General features: G+C 40.9%; 1 protein-coding gene across 1 annotated transcript; it reads right to left on the bottom strand.

Annotated features, from left to right (window-relative positions):
- Positions 1-24,011: 24,011 nt before the first annotated feature.
- Positions 24,012-24,743, bottom strand: LOC145823658 (uncharacterized). Its single transcript, XM_082923156.1, has one exon. It carries the CDS (start codon positions 24,741-24,743, stop codon positions 24,012-24,014), a length of 732 nt encoding a protein of 243 aa, XP_082779282.1.
- Between the last annotated feature and the right edge of the window lie 264 nt (positions 24,744-25,007).

The following is a 25,007-nucleotide window of genomic DNA, read 5'->3' as shown; positions in this document are numbered from 1 at the left end:
GCTAAGCCAATGCTCACTTTTTTTGACAAAGAATTGTCGTTGGAAGAGTCAGCTCATAATAAACTGTTGTACATATTTATGAAATGCAGAGAGAAGTGGGTGCCAGCGGTGCTAGTAGACACCGATTCTGCCATCAATGTCTGTCCTTCTCGTACTGCTTACGCAATTGGCCTCAAACTGGCAGACTTCATTCCTACGGCCCAAGTGAGATGGACGTATGATAACACAAGCAGAGAGGTCATGGGTAGAGTGAAAGTGAGAGTCCAGGTGGGCCCGTTAGAGCAAGAGATCGAGTTCCACATACTGGATGTGCCAACCACCTTTAACCTGTTGTTAAGGAGGCCTTGATATATCACGTGAAGGCTGTCTCATCCACCCTCTATCAGATGTTGAAGTATCCTCTTGAGGGAGGAGTAGCAATCATTTTTGGGAACTCGTCCATCTATCCACTTCCAGAGGTGGCTACGCCAGTATTAGAGATCAACCATGGCGATGAGGATGTATTCCTCTCGGGATTCACTCTGGTGGAAGCTCGGGTAGTGCAGACCATTTTGGCCGCAGAGGAAGGCATATACATCAACGCCCAGTCTATCTACTTCATGAACAAATTGTGGCACGTTCTAGGAATGGGGCTTGGAAGGAGTGGACGGAAAGGTATTGCAGCACTGGTAGAGGTACCGTACAACCTGCATTCCTTTGGACTGGGCTATGTTCCCACCAAAGAAGATTGGATAAGAAAATGGGAGAAAATGAGAGGTAGAGCCAAAGCTAAGAGAGTTGGGAAGCATTATAAGCTCGTCCATTGGCCAATCTGGGGGACATTGAATGGACGTTTTGTTCGAGAGGGAGAGGATTTCCCTTTTTGTGGCTTTCCCGAGACTTAGGTAAATTCCTTTAACGAGCGTGTTCCCGGGTTCGAGATCCTCTTTTGCCATCAGTTGCAGGATAATGAGGAAGAAAGGGCTGAACTAAGTATCAAAGCTAGCCAGAGCACAGAAGATGACTTAGACAACAACGAGGCTGAAGTAAGGGCAGCACTGGCTAATCTCCTGACAAATCCTGTGGCTAACACGGAGGACGTGGGAGATAACTTTACTGTCTCCATAATCGGGGAAGAACTGGGTGTGGACCAAACCAGTGGAATTCTGGATGCATCGAGGGCACCTTGTCTTACTTGGCAGCTGGAGAAAGACTAACTTTCCAGTTCTGAATCAAGTGATGAGACAGAATCTGATTCCACTAAGTTTGTGGAGCCAGAATCAGATACAAGTCAATCTGAGGAGTCTGAGTCTGGCATTCCCGAAAGTGGTAACCCAGATGCCAAGGTCTTATCGAGGTCCTCTTTTTCTTTTTCTTTTTCTTCTAAGTCTGTTGTAATCGAAGAGCCGGAGCTTATGAATAAAAACGCTGTAGATTCTGTGTGCTTCTCTGTGCCGCTGATTTATTGCATTGACTAAGATTTTTAGAATTTTAATGAAAACGAAGAGGAAGAAATTCCTCTGGTTTTGAAAAACTTGATTAATCAAGAGGAGGAGAGGCGTGCTAAGCCCTATATTAATGAAATCATTGCCATTAATGTGGGTAGTGAGAAGGATCGAAGCTTGGTCTAGATCAGGTCCACATTATCTTCTAAGGACCGCGAGCGTTTAATCGCTTTATTAAAAGATTTCAAATATGTTTTCGTGTGGTCCTACGAAGACATGCCTAGAATCGACCCTGATATTGTACAGCACCGGATCTCTCTTGACTTGAGGCCCGACCAGTCAGACAGAAACTGCGCAGAATTCGTCTGAATTGGGCACTAAAATTCAAGGAAGAGTTCACCAAGAAGATTGATGCAAGATTCTTGTTAGTGTCCTAGTATCTGACCTGGTTGGCCAACATCGTCCCACTGCCAAAGAAAGACAGCAGAATCTGGGTTTGTGTCGACTTTTAGGACTTGAACAGAGCTAGTCCGAAGGATGACTTTCCACTGCCACATATTGATGAGTTGGTAGACTTCATCGTAGGACATGCATTGCTATCATTTATGGATAGGTTTTTTCAGGTATAACCAGATTCTGATAGCACCCGAGGACAGAGAAAACATGTAACGCCCCCAAAAGTAATACAATAAATCCAACACATAAGCGGAAGAATAATAGAATTTGGGTGCATTCATTCTTTAGAGTTCGTTTACAAAAGTTAATACAAGTGCTACACTTTCATAAATATTCATCCTGAATCTATAACATGTAATACCAGTTAGTAATCAACAAAATAAATGCCCGACGGGCTTAAATCTTTCTAAGACATTGCTTGGTCACAGCAAAAGAAGAGTCTAACTTAATACAACTTAGCCCTTGGCTATACAAAATAAACAAAACAAAAGGAAGCTCTTGCTCCAAGTCTCCCCAAACTATTGTCTCGGCGGAGGCATGTCTCCAACACCTAAAAATGGTTCCCAAGTAAGGTGAGCCAAAACCCAGTAGAAACACACTAACACAATATATAAGAATTAACAAGATATAAGTGTGATGCACATGTTCAATGTCCTATGACAAAATCTTTATAACTCTTTCCAAAGCCATGTTATGCCAAACTCGTATCTCAATTCATTTATTTTAGTTTAATAGATACATCCACTGCATTCAACCCATTAATAGAGGTTACACCTCTCAAGTTTCCAATAAATGAAATCATCATACAAATACATTCACTTCTATTTGTCATTTTACGGAAATTTCGTCCGCGGGAATCGACACCCATGTATACAAATGATTTTCGGGACATTAACCCTGGACACACAGGCCAACTTAGTTCAATGGAGTCCATCCCCTTTCTTCTCCTCAAAATATAGAGTACATCCCCTTTCTCCTCCCAAATATTATACATAAACAATGTATATCATTTATAATCATATTCAATGATAATGGTTAAGGGAATAGTTTCAATTCACCTAATCCATGTGCAATGTCTACAACAATCATGACTATCCTCCACCGATAGCCTAAAACATATATTTCTAAACAGATATGCAATCTCTATAACTGATAAATCATCATGTTTCCATAGGTGAATGATTAAACAAATCCAACAACACCATTCATCTATACACTCTCCCAATTTCACATTTTTCATACCAATTTCATTATTTATACAAAATAATTAATCAAAACATTTTAGTGCAAAGCTCCCCATTTTCCAAATATTAACCCAAAGGCCAAAATCAATTATTTTAACACAAGATAGTCTCATATCCAAACCCCATAATCATTTATATAATACCTACATAAAAACACCTCTTTTCAAAATTGAACCCAAACCCTAGTTTTGCTTAAAACACTCCCAAATATCACCATTTTCACACAACAATCTATAACCAAGTTAAAACCCATATTAAGGTGTAGAGAGTTCCTACCTCAAGTGTAGAAGCCCAAAAGAGAAGTGGAGAAACCTCAAAGATGTCCAAACTCGACTTTATTCGGATCAAATGGGAGCCCACAGAATGCTCTATCTTTTTATCAAAGAGAATAGGGTAGAGAGATCCCTAAATCTAGGTGTATTTGTAAAGAGAAGTCGGATTTTAGAGAGAAGAGTTGATATAGGATTTTTGAGTGAAAAGATATCAAAAAGTGATGTAAAATAGTGTTGTTGCAAACTGATATACGCGAGGCTTGCTCGAGCACAAGAGTTGTCGCTTGAGCGACCAGACACAATAAGTGGCTTCGCTCGAGCGCAAGAAGCATCGCTCGAGCGTAGAATACAAACCTCCAGAAGTTTTACAGATAGAAGACCTTCGCTCGAGCGCAAGAGTTCTCGCTCAAGTGAACAAAAACACCCTCCCAGTATCTCTGCAGACCTGAAGAATCTTTTAGAGATCACAAAGCTCATTCAAGCGAAGAAGCCAAAATCTGGGCAACATCAATCTAGACCAACTAGCAACCAACCTATTCCAAACACGCTCAAGACATTCCAAAGTTCAAACTCAAAGGGTGAAAGGAGGAAAAAAACATGAATAACAATATTAAACCACGAGACCCGAGTCCGGAATACAACAAAGGTCGTGTCAAAAACTGAAATCGCTATAAAAGACTGCATTTACCATGTTGTGCGACACTTACTGCTATCGGGTTATGCCATTTGGGTTGAAAAATGCTGGGGCTACCTATCAAAGGGTTGTGACCACCATTCTACATGACATGATCCACAAAGAGGTTGAGGTGTACCTGGACAACATGATTGTCAAGTCCAAAGAGCAAGAAGGCCACTACGCCACACTGGAGAAATTCTTTCAACAGATCAAGGAATACAGATTGAGGTTGAACCCACAGAAATGCACCTTCGGGGTGACAATAGGGAAAATGCTGGGGTTTCTGATCACACAGAGGGGAATTGAAGTAGATCCTTCCAAAATCAAGGCCATCTTAGAAATGCCACAACCAATGACTGAAAATGAGGTGCTTAGCTTTCTGGGTAAAGTGCAATTCATAAGTCAGTTTATTTCAAAATTAACCTTGACTTGTGAACCACTATTTGGTCTGCTGAAGAAAGGGAAGAAATTACGATGGGATGATCGATGTCAGTTTTCTTTTAAACAGGTCAAGCGGTATCTCCAGAATCCATATGTGTTGTCATCGCCAGAGTTGGGAAAGCCTGTAATTCTGTACCTGTCAATCATAGATTCGACTATGGGGTGTATGCTCGCTCAAGAATCTAAAGATAGAGTGGAGAAAGCCATCTACTATTTGAGTAAGAAGATGCTAGACTATGAGACCCGCTACACTCTCCTGGAAAAAGCCTGCCTAGCTTTGGTATGGGCTACCAAGAAGTTGAGGCATTACTTGTTAGCTCACTCTGTAATTCTGGTTTCGAGATTAGATCCCATCAAATATTTCTTTGAGAAACCTGTGCTTATGGGTAGGCTAGCTCGTTGGTTGCTTATTCTTTTAGAATTTGATCTCAAGTATGTCACGTGCAAATCAGTTAAAGGGAAAGCGGTAGCGGAATTCCTGGCAGACCACCCAGTAGAAGGAGATGGGGCAGTGGAGTACTTATTCCCAAATGAAGAGATTCTGCACGTGGAAAAGGAAACATGGACAATGTACTTTAACGGAGCATCCAATCAATACGGTTATGGGATAGACGTGTTGCTGATAGCACCCGATGATTTCCATATACCCTTAGCCTTTAAACTCCGGTTCAAAGTGTCCTATAATGATGCAGAATACGAGGCGTGGATTGCTGGTTTGGAAGCTGTCCTAGAACTAGAGGCAATAAGGTTGGACGTTATCGGGGACTTGAACTTGGTTGTTTATCAAGCAAACGGAGTCTGGAAGGTCAAGGAAGAGAAAATGAAGGTTTCTCATCAAACCCTGGATATTCTAACATTTACACATCTACTGAGGGAGAACAACCGGTTTGCTGATGCATTAGCAACTCTATTTTTTATGGTAGACATCCCGCTTGGAGTCAAGATGCATCCAATTATCATCGAACATAAATACACGCCAGCCTACAAAACCGTTGCTGCGATAGATAAGGTGCAAGGCAAGAACCCCTCGTACAACGATATTTGAAACTTTCTAGAAAAGGATACATATCCATCAGGGGCAAATGCTACAGACAAACATAGAATACAGCGTCTAGCCATCTAGTTCATCATCTACAGAGATAAACTGTATAAAAGGTCATCTGGGAATGTACAAGCTGTGTGTTGAAGAAGATGGGTCAAAGCGTCTCATGGAGGCCATCCACAGAGAGGAGTGTAGAGCTCACATGAACGGTGTGATACTAGCCCAGAAGATCCTCAGGCAAGGTTATTACTGGTCAACTATAGAAGAGGATTGTATTGGTTTATACGGCGATGCCATAAATGTCAAATTCATGCCAATCGCATGAATATCCCGCCGTTAAAGCTCTACAACATGACTTCACCATGGCCTTTCTCAGTCTGGGGAATCGACGTTATCAGTGCAGTCTCACCAAAGGGTTTAAATGGACATGGGTTCAAATTAGTGGCGATTGACTATTTTACGAAGTGGGTGAAAGCTCAGTCCTATGTTGTGTTAAAGGCATCAAATGTGGCCAAATTTATCAAAAACAACACCATCTGCCGGTATGGAGTTCCGAACAACATCATATCTGATAACGGCTCGCACTTCAAGAAAGAGGTGGTGGGTCTGCTTGAGAAATATAACGTGGATTTTCACAAGTCATCAACATACAAACCATAAACCAATGGAGTTGTTGAGGCCGCCAATAAGAATGTCAAGAACATCCTGCGGAAGATGGTTGAGACTTACAAAGACTGGCCAGATAAATTGTCGTTTGCACTCTGGGGCTACAGGGCGTCAATTCGAACATCCGCAGGGGCAACCCTTATTCTCTGGTATATGGGATGGAAGCTGTTCTACTGATTGAAATCGAAGTACCATCGTTGCAAATTATGGTTGATTGTCAAATAGCAGAGGTAGATTGGGAATAGAGTAGATTCGAAGAATTGATGTAATTTGATGAAAGGAGGTTGATAGCGTTGTATCACGTCCAGGGATACCACCACAGAATTGCAAGGGCTTTTCCACTATTGTGGGCCTGGCAGTTTTGGCAGTTTGGTTTTGTCCTGGTCTTGTATTTTGGGGTCTTGTTTTGAGTCTTTTGGTTTTAGCAAGTGTAAATAGCCGTGTTTAGGTTGTTTTTACTTTGTTTTTCGTTTATCGAGTTGTATTTTGTATTTTAGTCGGTCATCGGCTCAATATCTGGTTATGAACATCCAATACAAGCATTTCGGTTTCAAATTAAATCCCATTTTCATTGCAAGTGTGGTGCTCATGATGTAAAACAAAAACTCATTTTATAAAACTTCAGGGTTTTACCCTGATCATAGTTTTTTTACAAAAGAGAATACAAGTGTTTCAAAAACAAGAGTAAGACCTATCAGAATCTATACATGTGCTAAGCTACCAAAATAAAAGAAACTAAGTAAAAGAGTACAAACATCTACGCCAGTCGCATCAAGCTTGAGAGGCCCTTTTCCTTAAAGAGGGACTCAGGAGCACTATCCCCGTCAATGTCGTTATAAGAATTTGACTCTGAGCCAGAACTAGTATCGCCATCCCCGCTCTTTGACTCAGAGCCGGCCTCAGTACCCTCCTCACTTCCTGACCCCGAGCCTCTGTCATCGTCCTTGCTCTCAAACTCAGAGCGTCGGCTCACTGCCTCCTCAGTGCCGCTGGTTTCAGTATCATCTCCACTCAAAACTGGCTCTGAGAAAGAGGAAGTCTCCTTTGTTTGGGACTTGCTGCTTCGACCACGAGCACCTCTGCCCCTGCCTCGACCTCAATGCTCATCTCGGATGCGTACTGGGGCCTGTATACCTCTCTTCCTTGCTGTTGGAGGAGGTGTTGCCGGTGCTGCCACTGTCGCTGGTGCCCTCGGTGTAGGTGGAATCTAAAAAACAAATATTAGAGTATCAAACATAGTATGTATGTTGCAGAATGTAGTATGCAGTATGAGTATGATGCAGAAGGCAGAATGCATGTCAGTTTACAGTATGAGTATCGTGTATCAGTGGAAGCATAGCTTGTTACTGCAGTGTGGGAAGCAATACAAGGCATGAGAGGGAGGGAAATATACCTAGATATTGTGAAGAGCGAGCAACGTCTCTCTCCTCTATACCATGTGACCTAGAGAAGCAACCAGCTGGAGGACTCCAGCTGTGTACTTTGTGGGTGCCTAAAAATGAATTTGAATAATCAGTATCTGAAAGAGAAAATGTGGGATGCAAGTTGTCAAATGTGGTCCATACTTGAGGTGCGCTCGGGGCTCTGACATACCTGTGCCCCTTCGGTGGCTCTATCGAGATTTGATAGGCCATCTCGCTCGGCCGCTAACAAGGAATCACGGTAGGAATTGCTGCCAACCGGCTGCATGCATAATAAGAAGGGCCTCTCCAACATCAGTCTCAGCCTCCTAAACAGCCCCTCTGGTAAATGGGGCACCTGCAACATCGTTGGCTCGAACTCCAGTCAAGGGTGGCATGAGGTGAGTCCTGATGAAGGCTGTGTAGTCTCCGTCTCACCGGAAGTAGTATGTATCCTACCCTGTCATGAACTGAATAATAGCCTTAACTGGGAGGCTATCAGCTGACCTCATCGATGCTAGAGGCGGAGCAGGAATAATAGAGGTAGGTAGGCCCATGGTCTGGCGTACGAAACGCTCACCCAAAAACCAAGCCCGACAGAATGGGCCCTCCAACAGGATCCAATACTGGGAGGCAGCCCAAGCCCCAACGTACTAGTCCCGTACTCTAGTTGGCATCGTCGCCCATGGCTGCCACGTGATCTGTAAATGGAGAGTGTACCAGTTGTTAGTTGTTGTTAGTTGTCAGAGTATGAATTAGAACAGTGGCAATGGAAATAAAGAAGAAATGACTGTAAGTTTTAGATTACCTTACGAGCCACCACCATGTCGAAATATCAACGGAAGTAAGCAAAGGTCATGTCGTTGCGGCGCCGGCATTTGCCATTATATTGTCATGCGTAGGGTACGGCTGGTGCTACCTCCTTTATCGGCACTGGGGCGAGGGCCGAGAAATAAGCATAGACCTAGAGCTGTAAGGGAAAGATAAAGTGTGAATCAATATGTGCGAACATATAGTAAAAAGAAAGTGCAAAGCAGAAGGCACGGTGTGTGACTAATGATAGAAACAAAAAGTGCAAAGGAAAAAGCACAATGCATGGACATATATAAAGTAGAAAATGAAAAGTAGAAAGCATAAGAAGCAAACAGAAAATGAAAGTACAGTGCGTACCTCCCAGGCTCGCCAATAGCATCCAACCTTGTTCCCCTTTATGCGGGAACCGGAGCTCATGTAGCCGTAAAGGGTGGCAAGGCCAGCTCCACCCCGGTCATAAAACTGGACCCGGGGAAAGGTCACAAGGGTGCTCAACAGATACAAGCCCATGGTATTCCACCTATTTGCCAACAAAGTGGTACTGAGAAAGTATATCAAAAAGCCCTAGGTGTACTGCACTACCTCCTCCTGAGTCTCGAACTAACTCTTGTGGAAGTTCTCGAGGAACCAGTTGTATCTGACCATAACTGGCATGTCTAGAGATGGGCTCACTCCAAGTAGGTAGCTTTAGGCTGCCTTCCACTACCCTATATCCATATCAAATGAGATTGGATCACCCCTACTCCCAAACCGGTGATCATCGAGAAATCATAGGGGGTCATCGTCTCCTCAGTGGAAGAGAAGTGGAAAGAGTTGGTGGTGTCCCACTACCTCTCCACCAAAGCTCCAAGTAAGGCCCGGCTAGCCATGTGGCGTGAAAGCTCGATGCAGAATAAGCCAAAGCCTGCCTTGTCAACAAGGTCATCGACCTGGGAGGGGAGCTTGTAGTACTAGTCCCTGGCTGTCACCATCCCATAACCACTCCAAGAGCGAGGCTCTTCCTGTGGCAAGGAAAAAGTGAGTCAGATAACAGATAATCAGATGAAAGGCAGTGATAAAATGGCTAAAAGATAGTCAAATGAAAGTGCATGGAAGCAAAGTTTGTACCTCAGAAGTGTCGTAGGAAAGGTGGGAGGTTCGTTCCTTCAGCAAAACATCCTACGACATGCCACCGATAAAATCATCAAACCACAGCATGCCGCCGAGGGCCATCGCGTACATCAGTGGGTGGTAAGTTGCTGGATCAAATGGCCTCAGCCAAAGTGGCAACAGTTTAGGCTCGAGACCTGGTGGAAAGACTGCCACTGCCTCTGCCTCTGCCTCAACCTTAACCTCAACCTCAAAATCAAGGACGATATCCTCTGCTACCCCGCCGGTTTCGGCAACTGCTGGCTCCTCTACCTCGGCTATAGGTGGAAGCACAGGTACCTCAGGAGGGGCACCATCATGTGGGTCATCGTCTGCCATCTGGAAAGTGGGTGAAAAGTGGTGAAAATGGAGAAAATAAGGGAAAAAGAGGGAAAACTTGAAAAAAGTCAACCCTAGGAGAGAGAAAATGGAATAAAAAGTCAAAATTTGGGAAAGTTTGCAAAACCTAAGAAAAACTCGAGGGAAACAAGCCCAAAGTGATGAAAACCTAGAAAAAATCAACGAAAACAGAATCTAATCGGTTCAAAGTGAATAGGACCAAAAGTGTTTTACGAATAAAGTTTGCGTGGGGCGTTGGAAAACGTGTATAAAATGCAAATCTAGAGAGAGGAAACACCTAGGGAGAGAGAGGGAAAGATTTCAGTTATGAGGGTGTGTGCAAATGAAGCTTGGATGGTGATTTAAAGAAGACCCGCTTCCAAAAAGACAAAATTGCCCCGATTTTTCACTAGTGGTCGGCCGTACACCTTATGGCCAGCCCTCCCCCATTTGTGGCCCAAGGGTGGTTTCTGCTATTCTCTTGCTTAATCAGTGTATAGAAGGTCCTGTTTTGGGACTAGGAGGAAGAATTGAGATATTTGAGGCTAGCACCGTTTTCAAGGATCTCAAAATTGTGTGCTGGTTGTGCCATTCCAATTCCTGCTGTGTCTCCGGTGCATGAATATGTCCCGATTTCAAATATGAGCAAGGTGTACCCTTTTTAAACTTTGTGAAGAGCCTCCGAGTGGTAGGTCGAAGATTGTTGTAGGGTGTCTTTGGACACCGCTTCCTACTTATTCTTTCAATTTTGCATTGTCTTTTTGCATAGAGCACGCATTGCATTTTATTTTGCATACCTATCTACGTTGCATGGAGCATGCATCGTCATTATACTGCGTCAATTTTGTCGTATTGTGTCGTAATTGTGTGTGTTGTGCCTTTTAGTTCACGTGTCCACCCGTATCATATGAGTGTGATTTGGGTTTTCTCTCTTTAACCTTGCTACGCGGAAGTGTGGCTAGGTTTGTTTTGCTATCCTCTCTACGCGGAAGTGTATTTAGGATCACGTCTCTACGCGGAAGTGTAGTTATGATTACCTTGTTGCGCAGTAGTATGGCTTTGTCTGCTTTGTTGTCCTCTCTACGCGAAAGTGTAGTTAGGATTATCTTGCTATGCGGAAGTGTGGCTTGGTCTGCTTTGTTGTCCTCTCTATGCGGAAGTGTAGTTAGGATTATCTTGCTACGCGAAAGTGTGGCTTGGTCTGCTTTGTTATCCTCTCTACGCGGAATAGCAGTGAGGATCACCTTGCTAAGCGGTAGTGCAGCTTGGTTTGTTCTTGTCCTTTCTACGTGGAAGTGTAGTTAGGATTGTCTCACTATGCGGAAGTGTAGCTTTAGTCTGTTTTCGTGTCTCGCTACACAGAAGTGTAGCTTGTTTTGTTTTGTTCTTTGCTACGCGATAGTGTGGCTTGGTTTGTTTTGTTCCTTTCTACGCAAAAGTGTGGGTTGGGCTTGTCTCTTGTTAACCTTTCTGCGCAGAAGTGTAGTTTGCTCGTTTATTGTTGATGTCAATTGTTGCATTGCATTGAATCTCATTTTCTTGGTGGTATGCTTGTTTGTATTCGCATCACATCATATGTATCGTTTTACATTCTGCCCCTAAACTATGCTAGTTTGATTCCTTGCAAAGGAATATGTAGGCAACCCTTGGGTTCAACCAATTTAATTTTACGTCTTGATTGCTTGACCAAGTCTTACGGCCTTGTCAAAATGGGTCGTCCCTGGGCTTTGACATTCACTCATGTCATTTCATGACTTCGAACTCTGTCAAAGAGGGGCAACTGTAGACACCTCATTTCATGACCACAAATGAGTGTACAACCGTCTCCTTAGTGGCAGGCAAACCACTTGTTTAGGCAAAACAAATATTTTCTGCTAGCTGTGCCAGCTGTCCCCCTATGTGCATGCACTGCACCAACTGTGTCTATATAGATATTTCTGAGATAGCCACACATTTTTCTTATATACTTGACTCCTTCTCATAAAATTAGGTTAGAAAATTTTGGTGAAGCAAAATTCTTGGAAAAAATATATTTTGCTCTTCCTTACAACCTATACACACCTTACCTAGACTTCTTAAACCAAATATTTTTAAGGCTCTTTGCTGAGGTTGTTGAGCTTGAATACTATCTCTTGAGGGTGAGAAATTGGTGGTTTATAACTCAAAGGGTCACCCCTCTTCAACAGATATACATCCTAGCTCTTTTGCACTACTTCTTTCCTATCTTTTCTTACTATTTTTGGTCTATTTTTCGACTGTGTTTATGGGCTGAAAGTTGTGGTTAAAAGCTATCCAAGGTAGAGGGGTGGACCACCCTACTTTGTGCCTTGCATTCCAAGCTTTTGCCTTTGTGTTTCCCATATCGTCATCAACATTTTTTGAGTTTTTTACTACTGAATTTCAGAGCTTTTCAGAGGCTAAAAAAATGTGGTTTTGAAGTCCCAAAAATGGAGGGGTTAGCTTCCCCTCCTTGTGATTGTTTACTAGCTTCATGTCCTTGTTATTTTAGCTAGCTTTTTCAAGCTTTTCTCTAAGAATTCCAGTGTTATTTTTGACTGTTTTAGGTTGTCCATTTCATTTGTGCTTTGCATAGCATGCTTGTAGTGTAATAGTCCTCATAGGTTTGGTGTTTTAGGCATTAGACACCAACCCATTTGAGTTGATAGCATTTATTTCAAGCTTTCCATACTTGTGTTCACCTCTAATCACCTCTGCAACCTCCCTCATTTCTTGGCTTTTTACTTCCTTAAGAGTCGTTTCAATCGATTGTTCTTTAAGAATGAGATAGAGATCTTTGTTCTTAATGGTTTAATATTTTCGGAGGTTCATTATCAAAAGCATTACATCTCTCTTATGCCCAAAACCATTTGTGGACTTAATGCTCATGTTTGGACTAAAATTACTAATGAATGGAAAGGTAGTTAAAAGAGGTAATAAAATGGGACTAAGAGATAACAAGATAATAAAATGGTTTGGGGTTCAATCGGATATTAATTGAACCCATTGAGTTTTGAGCCATTTCATACTCTCTTGGAATGATAAATATCAAGTCCACCACTTCCCTTGATCAATTTCATGATAAGAAAAGGTTTTTGTTGGTCTTTTAGCTTCATTTATTAGACTTTTGTCCCTTGATCCATAAATCATCACGCAATGAATTTGTATCGATTGATGGTTTATGAATCGAGCCTACCCTTCCTTTAATCTGTTTCATGATAAGGATAGGTAGGGTGGACAAACATCCCTTGAAAATACTCTGTTTGTGCTCTATTTCATGTCTGTTGCAACAGGGCAATACCAAACATTAGTGGCAGGCCGGCCACATTACTGTATGGCCAACCACTTCTTCTGGCCAGCCAGCCACCTTTTTCAGCCAAGCCATCCTCTCTCTTTTTTTTTTTTTTTTTTTCCTGTAGAATAGAGCAGAGACTGAGGTGAAAAATAGTGCAATTTTCTGACTGCAAAACAGCATCATTCTGGCAGCCAAACAAGGGCATTTTCGGGTGGCAAATCCATGTTTCATGCATAAGCACTTCCTCATTGTGGCTTGTTAATTAGTATCTTGTAATTAATTAAGTGTAATTCCTTCAAATTTGTAATAGCTTAGTTAATTAATTTTGTGTTGTAATTAATTAATTGAGTCTAACTTGTAAATAATTAGCTAGTATAGTTAGTTTATTTTCTTTGGTATTCTAATAGTTAGTTAATTCGTAGGTAATTAGCTAGGACATTTATTCGGACCCTCTTGTGCGAGGGCAAATATGTAATAATGTGTGTATGTCTTTCAATCCCTACTTTTTTCTCCATTTTGTTTATCCACTTATGATGGATAGCAAATTTCATCATGTTTCATTTGGCATTTTTCATGATTTGCATCCATTTGTCTTGCATGCATAAAGGTTCGATTCATCTTCTAACAAGCATTGTTCTTTATTACTTCTTTGAAAACGTGCTTAAACCGCATGCTATCAAATTGATTCACATGCTATGTTAGTAGCCGTGCCTTTTGCTTTGTTTTGCTTGCCTTGGAGTACTAGGTGAGCACTTATTGCTTTAACTTATCACACGTGTGTGATTGTTGCCATGTCAAGCATATCTTCCATGAGGCTAAGTGCTTAAGTGATATACCTATTTGAATGCCTGTGGATGAAGACTAATTGCTTAAATTGGAATGATTTGATTAATGTACACATGAGCCAACTTTTTCAAGTAACGCATTCACAAACTCTTTTCAAAACAAACATGAAATCAAAGTGTTCCAAAATTTACAAATTAGTCTATACTTGTTTGTACATCACCTAGTGAAGTTAGCCTAATAATCGGAACAAGAGCATAAAATGTAAATAAGAATCACATCATGATTAATAGAGGTCGATCTATGATCGGGCGAGTAGGGTGCTCAATTCATGACCTTTCCCTCTTGTACCTAAGTTCCCAAGCCGAGACACTTTAGTGATGATAGACACGTGGCCTTTGGCATGAGTCACGTGTTTCCTAAATTGCCCCAAAAATATTTAGGTGGCGACACTAAAATCCGGTAATGCATTCCACTTTTGGCATTTTGATTCAAAATCGATTTTCCAAAATATTTGTCGGATTTATTAGTGTTTATTTATTTCACATTGCACTTGTGAAATCAGATTCAGAACCACGAGAGTTCGAACTGTAGGGCTAGTTATCTCCGAAAGGAGCATGAAAAGCAAGCTACAACGGTGCCCACGCTCATCATAGTAGGTGAAGCGATACCTCGGATTGAAGCCTCTTTGTACATCACCCAACTTAGCCGGCCACCGGACATATGCCTCGTCACGGATCTCGCAAAGGATATGGTAGATTAGGATTTTGAAAACCATGGTGATGCCTGTTCGGGCGTTCAACTTTCTCTTTGCATCTTCTGCGACATCGCGGAGGTAGTTAGCCTGGTCGTTGTTACGACCTTTACCTCGATTGTTGCAGTTAGCTCTGCGGTCCTGCTCTCTTTCGTGGTTGCTCGGATGGTTTGCCTCCTATCTAACCGCGTGAACCTTCTCGGCCACCATTTTTTTCGCTGCTACCGGATCCACCTTCACGGTAGCCACGATCGTATCATCCTCTACTCGAATGTGCTCATTGACGCGTTCCATTAGTAGCTCCATAGTCATCGGTTGGTTCATCGTAAGCAAGTCTCTGAGTCTATGCCCGATTGGGAGTCTGCACTTGTATTGGGTGATTGCTAGGTTCATTGGGCAATAAAGTATCTCACTAAAAGTTTCCCAATATTTGGCATTGTACGCCTTTAAGGAGTCGCTCGTTTCCATCTTGATTCCCGGAAAGTGGTCGACTTCCTTGGGTGCTTTGGTGTTTGTCTTGAATTGGGTGACAAATGTCTCCGCTAACTACTGCCACATCTCGATACTCTCCTCTGGGAGCCTCTTGAACCACTTTAGGCCTAATTCGCCTAAGCTTGATGGAAAAATAAGGCACATCAGTGTATCGTTGCATCGGTGGCCAGCCATCACCTATTGAAAATCGCCCACGTGCATGTACGGATCGATTTTTCCGTCATAAAGCGTAAACTTGGGCCGGTGGAAGCTAGTAGGGAGTGGCCTGTTCTCTATCTCTATGGAAAAAGGGGTGACGCTTAGCCTCGCCAACTCCCTGTCTGGTGGCGCATGCGCTGGCAGGCGTAGTGGAGGCATTACAACCTCTTCACTGATGCACTCCCTAGGGGCCAACTATTGCAGCACTGGCACCCTCTACGCCTCCTGTCGGCGCACTCGTTCCTCTAACACACCTCACAGATCTCCTGACCGGTCATCTTGACATTGTTGATAGTCGGGAAGGGCGGTAGCTACTGTCCTGAGTGCAAGACACCCCTACAGTTGTGACGGAGTCATCAACCCCGACCAGTCAACCTTTTGGCAAGCTTTTGGACAAGCCTCCGACAAACCGTCTAGGAATAGAAGATGGCAAACACAGTGACTTAAGCGCATCAATGCAAATGTAATGCAAAGAACATATAAGTTTAGATAAAATTTCACATCATGAATTTCAAGTGAAGTTCTCTAAATCCCCAGCAGAGTCACCAGAAACTGCGGCTCTACTTTTTCGCGCTCCTTTCGGAAGGCGAACAAGCCCTACAGTATTGGATTCTCTTGGTTCTGATTCTGATCTCACAAGTGCAATGTGAAATAGATAAACACCAAAGAGTCCAAATCCGACAAATCTTTTGGAAAATTGATTTTGAATCAATTGCCAAAAATGGGCTGCTTTGCCAGATACAGAGTCGCCACCTAAATGTTTTATTTTTGGGAAATTTAGGAAACCCATGACTCTTGCTAAAGGCCACGTGTCCTTCATCACCAAGATTGTCTTGGTTCGGGAACTTAGGTACGAGAGGGGAAGGTCATGAATTAAGCACCCCCGCTCGCCCAATCAAAGATCGGCCTCTACTAATCATGATGTGATTCTTATCTACATTATATGCTCTTGTTTTGATCATTAGACTAGCATTACTATGTGATGCGCACACACAAGTATAGACTGATTTGCAAAAATTGGAGCATTTGATTTCAAGTTTGTTTTTGAAAATTGTTTTGAATGTGCCATTTGAAAAAATGAACTCATATGTACTTTGAGCAAACTATTCCAGTTCAAGCAATTGGCTTTCATCCACAGGCATTCAAACAGTTTATCATATAAGCAATTAGCCTCATGGTATCATGCTTAACATGGCAAAAATCACACATATGCAATTATGCTAAAGCAAAATGCTTACCTAGTACTCCAAGGCAAGCCAAAAAAAAAAGAGTTAGAAAAATGCATGCTCTAACTAATGCAAGATGCCTAATGCAACACATGCGATATGCAAATACTATACTCGGCTACTAATATGGCATATGAATCAATTTGATAGCATGCGGTTTAAGCACCTTTTCAAAGAAGTATTTAAACGACAATGCAAGTTAAAATGATGTGTCGAGCCCAATGCATGCAATACAAGTGCATGCAAGGCATGAGAGATGCTAAACAAAACATGATGCCCTAAACTAATCATCATAAGCAGTTAAATAAAAAGGGAGAAAGACGTAAGAATGGAAGACATACACATTATTACAAGTTTGCGCCCTCAAGCAGGACGGCCCGAATAAACTAACTAGCTAAGCTAATTAACTAGCTATTGCAACAACAAATGAATAAATTAGCTAAGCTACTTAACTAATTATTACAATAACAAATTAATTAACTATTCTAGCTAATTAACTATTTATAACACTTTACAAAATTAATTAGCTATAACTAATTAATTACAACAAATATCTAAACTAAGTAATTAACCTCGGGAAGTGAGGAGTTCTCATGCATGCGCGCGGATTGCCATCCGAAAAAGCCACTGTTCTGCTACTAGGTAGCCTCTGTTGCACAGTTAGAACACTTGCACTGTTTTTCACCTCAAAACCGACTTTGTTCCGATTCAAAAGGCCACTGCTTGGTTTTGCAAAGGTGCCCTGCCAGCCATTGATGCTTGGTTCTTCCCGCTGCAACAGAGAGAAAACAGAGCAAAACCAAGGTATTCTCAAAGGTGGTTTGCAAAACTTACCCCTTCTTATCATCAAACAACTCAAAGGAGTGGTAAATTTGATTCACAAACCATCAATCAATGCAATTTTATTGCATGATGGCCTATGAACCAAAGTGTGCAAGTTCAATAAATGCAACAAATAAAGACACTCAAACCCCCTTCCTATCATGGATTGATCAAGGAAAATGGTTGACAATGACCCTTGGACCGTTTTCATAACGAACAAGTACGAAACGATTCAAGACTCAAGGGTTCAATTAACGTCTGATTGAACCCTAACCAAGTTATTATCTTGCATCACTTTTAGTCCTTATTTTAATACTCCATTTTAATTACCAGCCATTCCTTAGTAAATTAAGTCCAAAGGTGAGCTTTAAGTCCACTAATGGAAAGGTGCATCAAAACAAATGTTGTTTTAGGCATGAGAGAGATGTCATGTCATTGGTAATGAACCCCCAAAGGGATTACACCATCAAGCACAACAACCTTAATCTCAAGCTTAAACAAACAACCGGTTTGAAACAACTTTCAAAGCAAATAAAATGCTAAGAAAAGGGGGAGGTTGTAGAGATGATTAGAGGTGAAAATAAGTATGGAAAACAAGAAATAAATACTATCAACTCAAATAGGTTGGTGGCTAAGGCCTAAACCACCAAGCCTATGAGGACCATTACACTACAAGCATACTACACAAAGCATAAATGAAACTAACTCATAAAAACAATCCTAATATACACTAAAACAGTGCTGGAATTGACGTGGAAACAGGTAAAAAAACAACCTAAAATAATGGAGCTTTTGAACCACAAGTTTCAGCCCATAAAAATAGTTGAAAAACAGTTCAAAAACAGCAAGAAAATAAAGGAAAGAAGTAGTGCAAAGGAGCTAGTAGTTATACCTCTTGAAGAGGAATAACACTTATGTTCACAAACCAACAAGTTCTCACTCTCAAGGGCTGAAATTTGGACTCAATAATCTCAGCAAGGAGAGCTCCAATATTGGTTTAGGAAGTGTAGAGAGAGTGTGTATAGGTTGTAATATAGAGATAAAGAGAGAATTTCAAGTTTTGGCCCTTTTGGAAATTTTTGTAACCTCAAACCATGAGGGAAAGTCCCTTATATATAGAAAAATAGCCTCATAGGTCAGAAATATCCATATAGGAACAACTGGAGCTTTTAGGGGACAATTGGCACAAAATATCTGTGTTTTTCACTAGTGGCCGATAGGCCAGAAGTGTGGGTTTCGACCACAAATGGTGTCTTGCCGTCCACAGAAAATCTGCTTCCAGACCCGACTTCAAACGGGCATATCTCCTTTATTTGGACTTGGTTTTAGGTCATTCTTCAGTCTAAATTGAAGCCCGGGAAGTCTAATTTCCAATGGTGGCAGCCTCACATCTAAATTATAAGTGTACAAAGAGATATGCTTATTTTAGTGAAGGATGCTCATTTCTATGTTAACTGGATTGATGCCTAACTTCAAACGGACATATCTCCCTCATCCGAACTCGACTTTAGGAGATTCTTAAGTCTAAATTGAAGCCTTGGAAGTCTAATTTTCAATGGGAGTGGCCTCACAACTAAAGTTTAAGTGTACAAAGAGATAGGCCTGATTTAGTAAAGGCTGCTCACTTCTCTATTAACGGTTTGATGCTCAACTTCTTCCCCAACTAGTTTTCTTCCCTCTCCTCCAATTTTATTCAACTCCTAAAATCATTATAACAACTGTTGGAATAATTCGTCTTGAATTCTTCAATTGGTGGTATTCAGGTCTTCAAAACTTGGCAATGAACTTATCTATGTAGAACATAAATATGATGCTTCAAGTCGCATTACTCAGTCACTTTCCTAAAGACAACATTTGCACCCACCAAAAGGTGTGCAGGGGGTTACAGCAAATTCGCCTCCAGGATACAATGAAGCCTGATCTAAAGATCAAGTCTACCGGCATCTACGCTAACGACAATAGATCAGAATACTCTTGATATAATCAAGAAAACCAAGACACTAATAATCAAATCTGCAGAACTTGATTACCAGTAAGAAAAACATAAATTTGCTTAAGAAACTCTTGATTGAAAACTCAAAATCAAGAGGGAGAGAGAGAGAGAGGTAGAGAGAGAGAGAGAATTGCTTGAATGCTTTTGAGTTTTTTGGATGGAATGGAATGGTTAGCCTATTTATAGGCCTTGATGCACCTGATTGAATGGTCATGTCCCTTGATCGCATCCGATCAGATATGACCATTGGATCGACGATTTACGGTGCAAATCATTCTCACACTGAATGAATGCCTTGACTAATCACACCTGATCACGATCGGGTGCCATCTCATCCATACGATCTTATGCATCTCCAATCAATGGCTATGATCAAATCGCTCCAGATCAGATATACAATCGTTCGATCGGTTGGTTGACTCACTGCCAACGGACGTCACATCATTGCCACATGGAGCTGACTGTATTCTAGGTCACCCATGCCACGTTGGATCCACGTCATCGCTCCAACCCGTCCGATGCAAATAGAAAAGCGCCCTCATGGCGCCTTGTGCCGATGCGTCCGTGCAAAGTGCAAAGTGCACCATCAAATGCCACACAACCCACTGCCTACAATGCGCGCGCGCATGTGCATGTACAGATGGTGCGAAGCACCATCCTTACAGTGTGGGTGCATGCACACTAGCTTTCACCTCACAATTCCAAATTCAAAGGAATATTTCATATAACCCCTCTTTCCGATGTGGGACAGAGTCCCCAAGCTTATTTCAGGCTTTCCAAAGACAAACAGGGAAGATTTTGAAAACACCCAAAAATTAAACTACACATTTTAAAAACCATTTTGAAAATTCCCCAAGATTCCCCCACTACTTTCAAAATATCAGATGATGATTCTTGGTTCACTTGGCAACCTTATGCATAGGTGAAGATATCTTACGATTTGAATCATTCACTAGTGAAAACATCTCAAAATTAGTCAAGCTGGCATAGTAGACTTGTCTTTGAACTAGCGATCTTATACAACTAACCGGACATGTCTTATGCATAATACATGTTACCTCAAGTATTCAAACAAACCGACACGTGGATTGGCCTTGTGTCTATATCTTGTTTCATGAGCGCTCTAGAGTCAAGCCCTTGGACTCATAGGAAGTGGCACCACCTCCTACACTTACATAGGTAAGCTTACTAAGAGTACCCCTGTAATTTACAGTACCCTAACAACTCAGTTGTAAGCTTATTAAGAGTTGCGAACTCATCCTCTTATTTTCACATTTCAGGTACCAAGCACTTCAATCTTGGGATGAAAATGAAATAAAAGTAAGTTCTTGGAATCACGACATATGGTGTACTTGGGCTCACTGAACTCAAGACTTTATGTTTCTTCAAGCATTGAGTCGAGTTTCCACCAGGGGTGATTATGTTAAGTGGGCTTAAGACCCATCCTTTTTGATGTTTTCCACACCAAATCCCTTGCAAGTCCCTTTGTTAAGGGGTTAGCCAAGTTTTTACTTGTCTTTACATAACTAATGGTAATCACACCTTCTGTGATTAACCGCCTGGCACAGCTATGTCTCAGTCCTATATGCCTGGACTTTTTATTATAAACATAGCTATAGGTCCATGATAGAGTTGCTTCAGTATCACAATGCAAAGATATTGGTGGCATAGGTTTTGGCCATATCTTAATCTCTAACAAGAGATTCCTTAGCCACTCTACCTTTTTGCTATAAGAAGCCAATGCTACAAACTCTGACGCCATGGTTGAGTATGTTATGCATGTTTGCTTCTTAGAACCACAGGAGATAGCTCCTCCTCCAAGAGTAAAAATCCAACCACTTGTGGACGAGTGATCTTTACGATCAGTTATCCAACTAGCATCCATGAATCCTTCCAGCACTACTGCATAGCCAGTATAGACTATTCCATAGTCTATGGTTTTTCTCAAGTACCTAAGTACTCGGTTAACAGCATGCCAATGCACACTACTGGAATTACTAGTGTATCTATTAAGTTTTTCCACTGTAAATGCAATATCAGGTCTAGTGCAAGTCATGGCATAAATCAGGCTACCTATCACTCTTGGATATTCTAGCTGATCAACAACTCTTCCAGTACTAGGATACAATTTCAAATTTGAATCAAAAGTGTAAACATGGGTGTATAATTATATTGATTAAATTTCTTAAGAATTTTCTCGATATAGTGTGACTAGATTAGAAACAAAGTATTGTCCTCTCGTTTGATCTTAATACCCAGAATTACATCAGCTAAGCCCATGTCTTTCATACTAAAGCTAGATAACAAGAAACTTGTAGTACTTTCAATGACATCATTGTTAGTACCAAAAATAAGCATGTTATCTACATATGGACATATGATTACACCTCTATTGCTAGTAAACTTACTGTATACACACTTATCAGATTCATGTATCCTAAAACCATTTGACACTATTACTTTGTCAAATTTCTCATGCCACTGTTTTGGAGCTTGTTTCAGTCCATATAGTGACTTCACGAGTTTACACACTTTGTGTTCTTGACCCTATACAACAAATCCTTCTGGTTGTTGCATGTATATTTCCTCATCTAGCTCTCTATTTACGAAAGCGGTCTTAACATCCATTTGATGGATTTCAAGCTTATAGATTGAAGCTAAGGCAATCAACACTGGAATGGTGGCAATTCTAGCCACCGGAGCATATGTATCAAAATAATTGTTACCCTCTTTTTGAGTAAAACCCTTAGTAACTAATCTTGCTTTGAACTTGTCAATTGTGCCATCAACTTTCATTTTCCTTTTGAAAATCCATTTACAACCAATTGGTTTGGATCCAGGTGGAAAATCAGCAAGAATCCAGGTATTGTTACCCATGATAGAATCCATTTCATCATTTATTGCTTCTTTCTAGAAAACAACATCTTGAGACTTCATAGCCTCCTCAAAGGTTAATGGATCTAAATCCATACTCAAAAAAATCATTGTTTGCTTACAATAAGTTTTCATAGTTCCTTCTACAAGGTAAACAATGAAATCAGGGCCAAATGACTTCTCAGTCCTAGCCCTCTTACTCCTTTTTAGCTCAACTAGGCTCAATGTGTTCATGCCATTCACTTTCCCCTGTAGACATCAAAGGCGTTGATTCATTTTCTTGAGTAGAAACCAAACTTGGAATGGTTGTGAAATGATTCTCATAAAATACCACATCACGTGATTTAATGGTAGTATTTGTTTCAACTGAACCATTGGGTTCCACTACCAGAAACCTATATGCTTTGCTATGTATAGCATAGCCAAGGAATATGCATTCAATTCCTTTTTCACCTAATTTCTTCCTTTTAGGTTCAGGCAATCTGACTATTGCTCTACAACCCCATGTTGTCAAGTAACCTAGATTAGGTTTCTTGTTTTTCCAAAGTTCATAAGGAGTAACATTTCTTCCCTTGAGAGGAATTCTATTGAGTATGTGACAGGCAGTGAGCAAGGTTTCACCCCAAAAACTAGAACTTAAACTGGAGTAAGAAAACATAGCATTAATCATTTCTGTTAATGTCCTATTATTTCTTTCAACTACTCCATTTTGTTGTGGTGTTTAGGGTGCAGACTTCTCATGAATAAAACCAACATTTTCCCAATATTCTGGAAAATGGTATTCACCGCCTCTATCAGACCTAAGTCTCTTGATTTTGACATTATACTGATTTTCCACTTCTGTCTTAAAAATCTTGAATTTATCAAGCACCTCATCTTTTGAATGCAAAAGATAGATATGATAGTACTTAGAAAAATCATCAATGAATGTTACAAAATATTTCTTATCACCTTTAGTGGGGGTAGTATGCATCACTATGCACAAGCTCAAGCAGAGATGTGATTTTATCTACTTTAGGAAAAGGAATGTGAGTAATTTTAGATTTCACACAAAATTTGTATTTTTCAAACATTTCAATGTCATACTTAGGAATTAAATCTAAATTAACCATATCATGCATTTTCCTAGTATTAACATGACCTAAACAAGCATGCCATAAAGAAAGAGAATCAACAATATAAGGAGAGACAGATGTATTATTGATAACATTAAGTTTGAACATTCTCCGATACATATAGCCCTTCCCAACAAAGATCCCACCCTTAGACAAGACAAATTTGTCTGACTCAAATACTAACTTGAAACCATGCTTATTAAGCAGGCTTCCAGATACAAGGTTTTTCCTAACATCAGATGCATGATAAACATTATTAAGACTTAAGACTTTTCCAGATTTGAACTCTAAATCCACCGTCCTTTTTCCTTTAATAGCAGCAGTTGAAGAGTTGCCCATGTAGAGAACTGTTACATCACTCACTTGTTTATAAGTAGTGAAACGGCTCTTGTCGATGCAGACGTGCCTTGTTGCTCCTGAGTCAATCCACCAGTCACCGGCATCTTTAAGCATGTTCACCTCAGATATAACAGCCACAAACTTATTCTTGGCATTTGATGCTTCTAGCTTCTTCTTGTATGACCGACATTCATTTCTGAAGTGCCCTGGCTTGCCACAGTGCTAGCAAGTGCCTTTTGGCTTCTTAGTATCTTTCTCGAGTTGGGGTTCACGCTTACGCTTCTTTTTGTTAAACCTCTTGCCATCATCCACCATGTGGATCTTGGAAGTTTGAGCAAATTGGTCATCTTTACCTTCAAGAAGCCTTGACTCTTTATCAACTCGAAAGTGATGAGCCAATTCTTCTAAAGTAAGATCTTCCTTTTTGTGTTCCAGAATTTTCTTAAAATCCTTCCAAGAAGATGGCAGTTTCTCTATTATAGATAAAACTACAATAGATTCATCCATGTTCATATTCTTTTGTCGAATTTGACTCAGAATATGTTGGATCTCACGAAATTGTCCCATAATGGGCTTTGTATCAATCATAGTAAAATGCATAAAATTACTAACAAGAAATTTCTTACTGGTGGCATCCTCGGTGAGGTACTTTGACTGTAATATGTCCCATAGTAGCTTTTCCGTTTCCAGATGTTGATACACATCGAACAAAAAGTCTGACATCGCATTCAGAATGTGTCCTCGGCAAATGTAGTCGTCATTTTCCCATTTGGTCCTGGTACGGGTTTGCTCCATGGTCTCGTCTTTTTGCTCCACCAGATAGGGGGTAGTCAGCACATAAACCACTTTGAGAGTGGTGAGCAAAAAGTGCATCTTCTTTTGCCAGTGTTGGAAATTTTCTCTATCAAAACGGTCAACCTTCATGAAATCTTGAGTCATTTTCTGAATAGACATCGCAATATCTAAATATTGTCTTTAGATTGTTGGAACAATTCGTCTTGAATTCTCCAATTGGTAGTCTTCGGGTCTTCAAAACTTGGCGATGAACTTGTCTATGTAGAACAAAAATATGATGCTTCAAGTCGCGTTACTTAGTCGCTTTCCTAAAGACAATATTTGTACCCACCAAAAGGTGTGCAGGGGGTTATAGGAAATTTTCCTCCAGGAGACAATGAAGCCTGATCTAAAGATCAAGTCTACCGGTGTCTGCACTAACGA

Source organism: Camellia sinensis, chromosome 4 (assembly GCF_055761805.1).
Source record: "Camellia sinensis isolate YWXY chromosome 4, ASM5576180v1, whole genome shotgun sequence".
Taxonomy (NCBI): domain Eukaryota; kingdom Viridiplantae; phylum Streptophyta; class Magnoliopsida; order Ericales; family Theaceae; genus Camellia; species Camellia sinensis.
The sequence above is the reverse complement of the archived record's forward strand: the minus strand, read 5'-3'. Positions and strand labels throughout refer to the sequence as shown.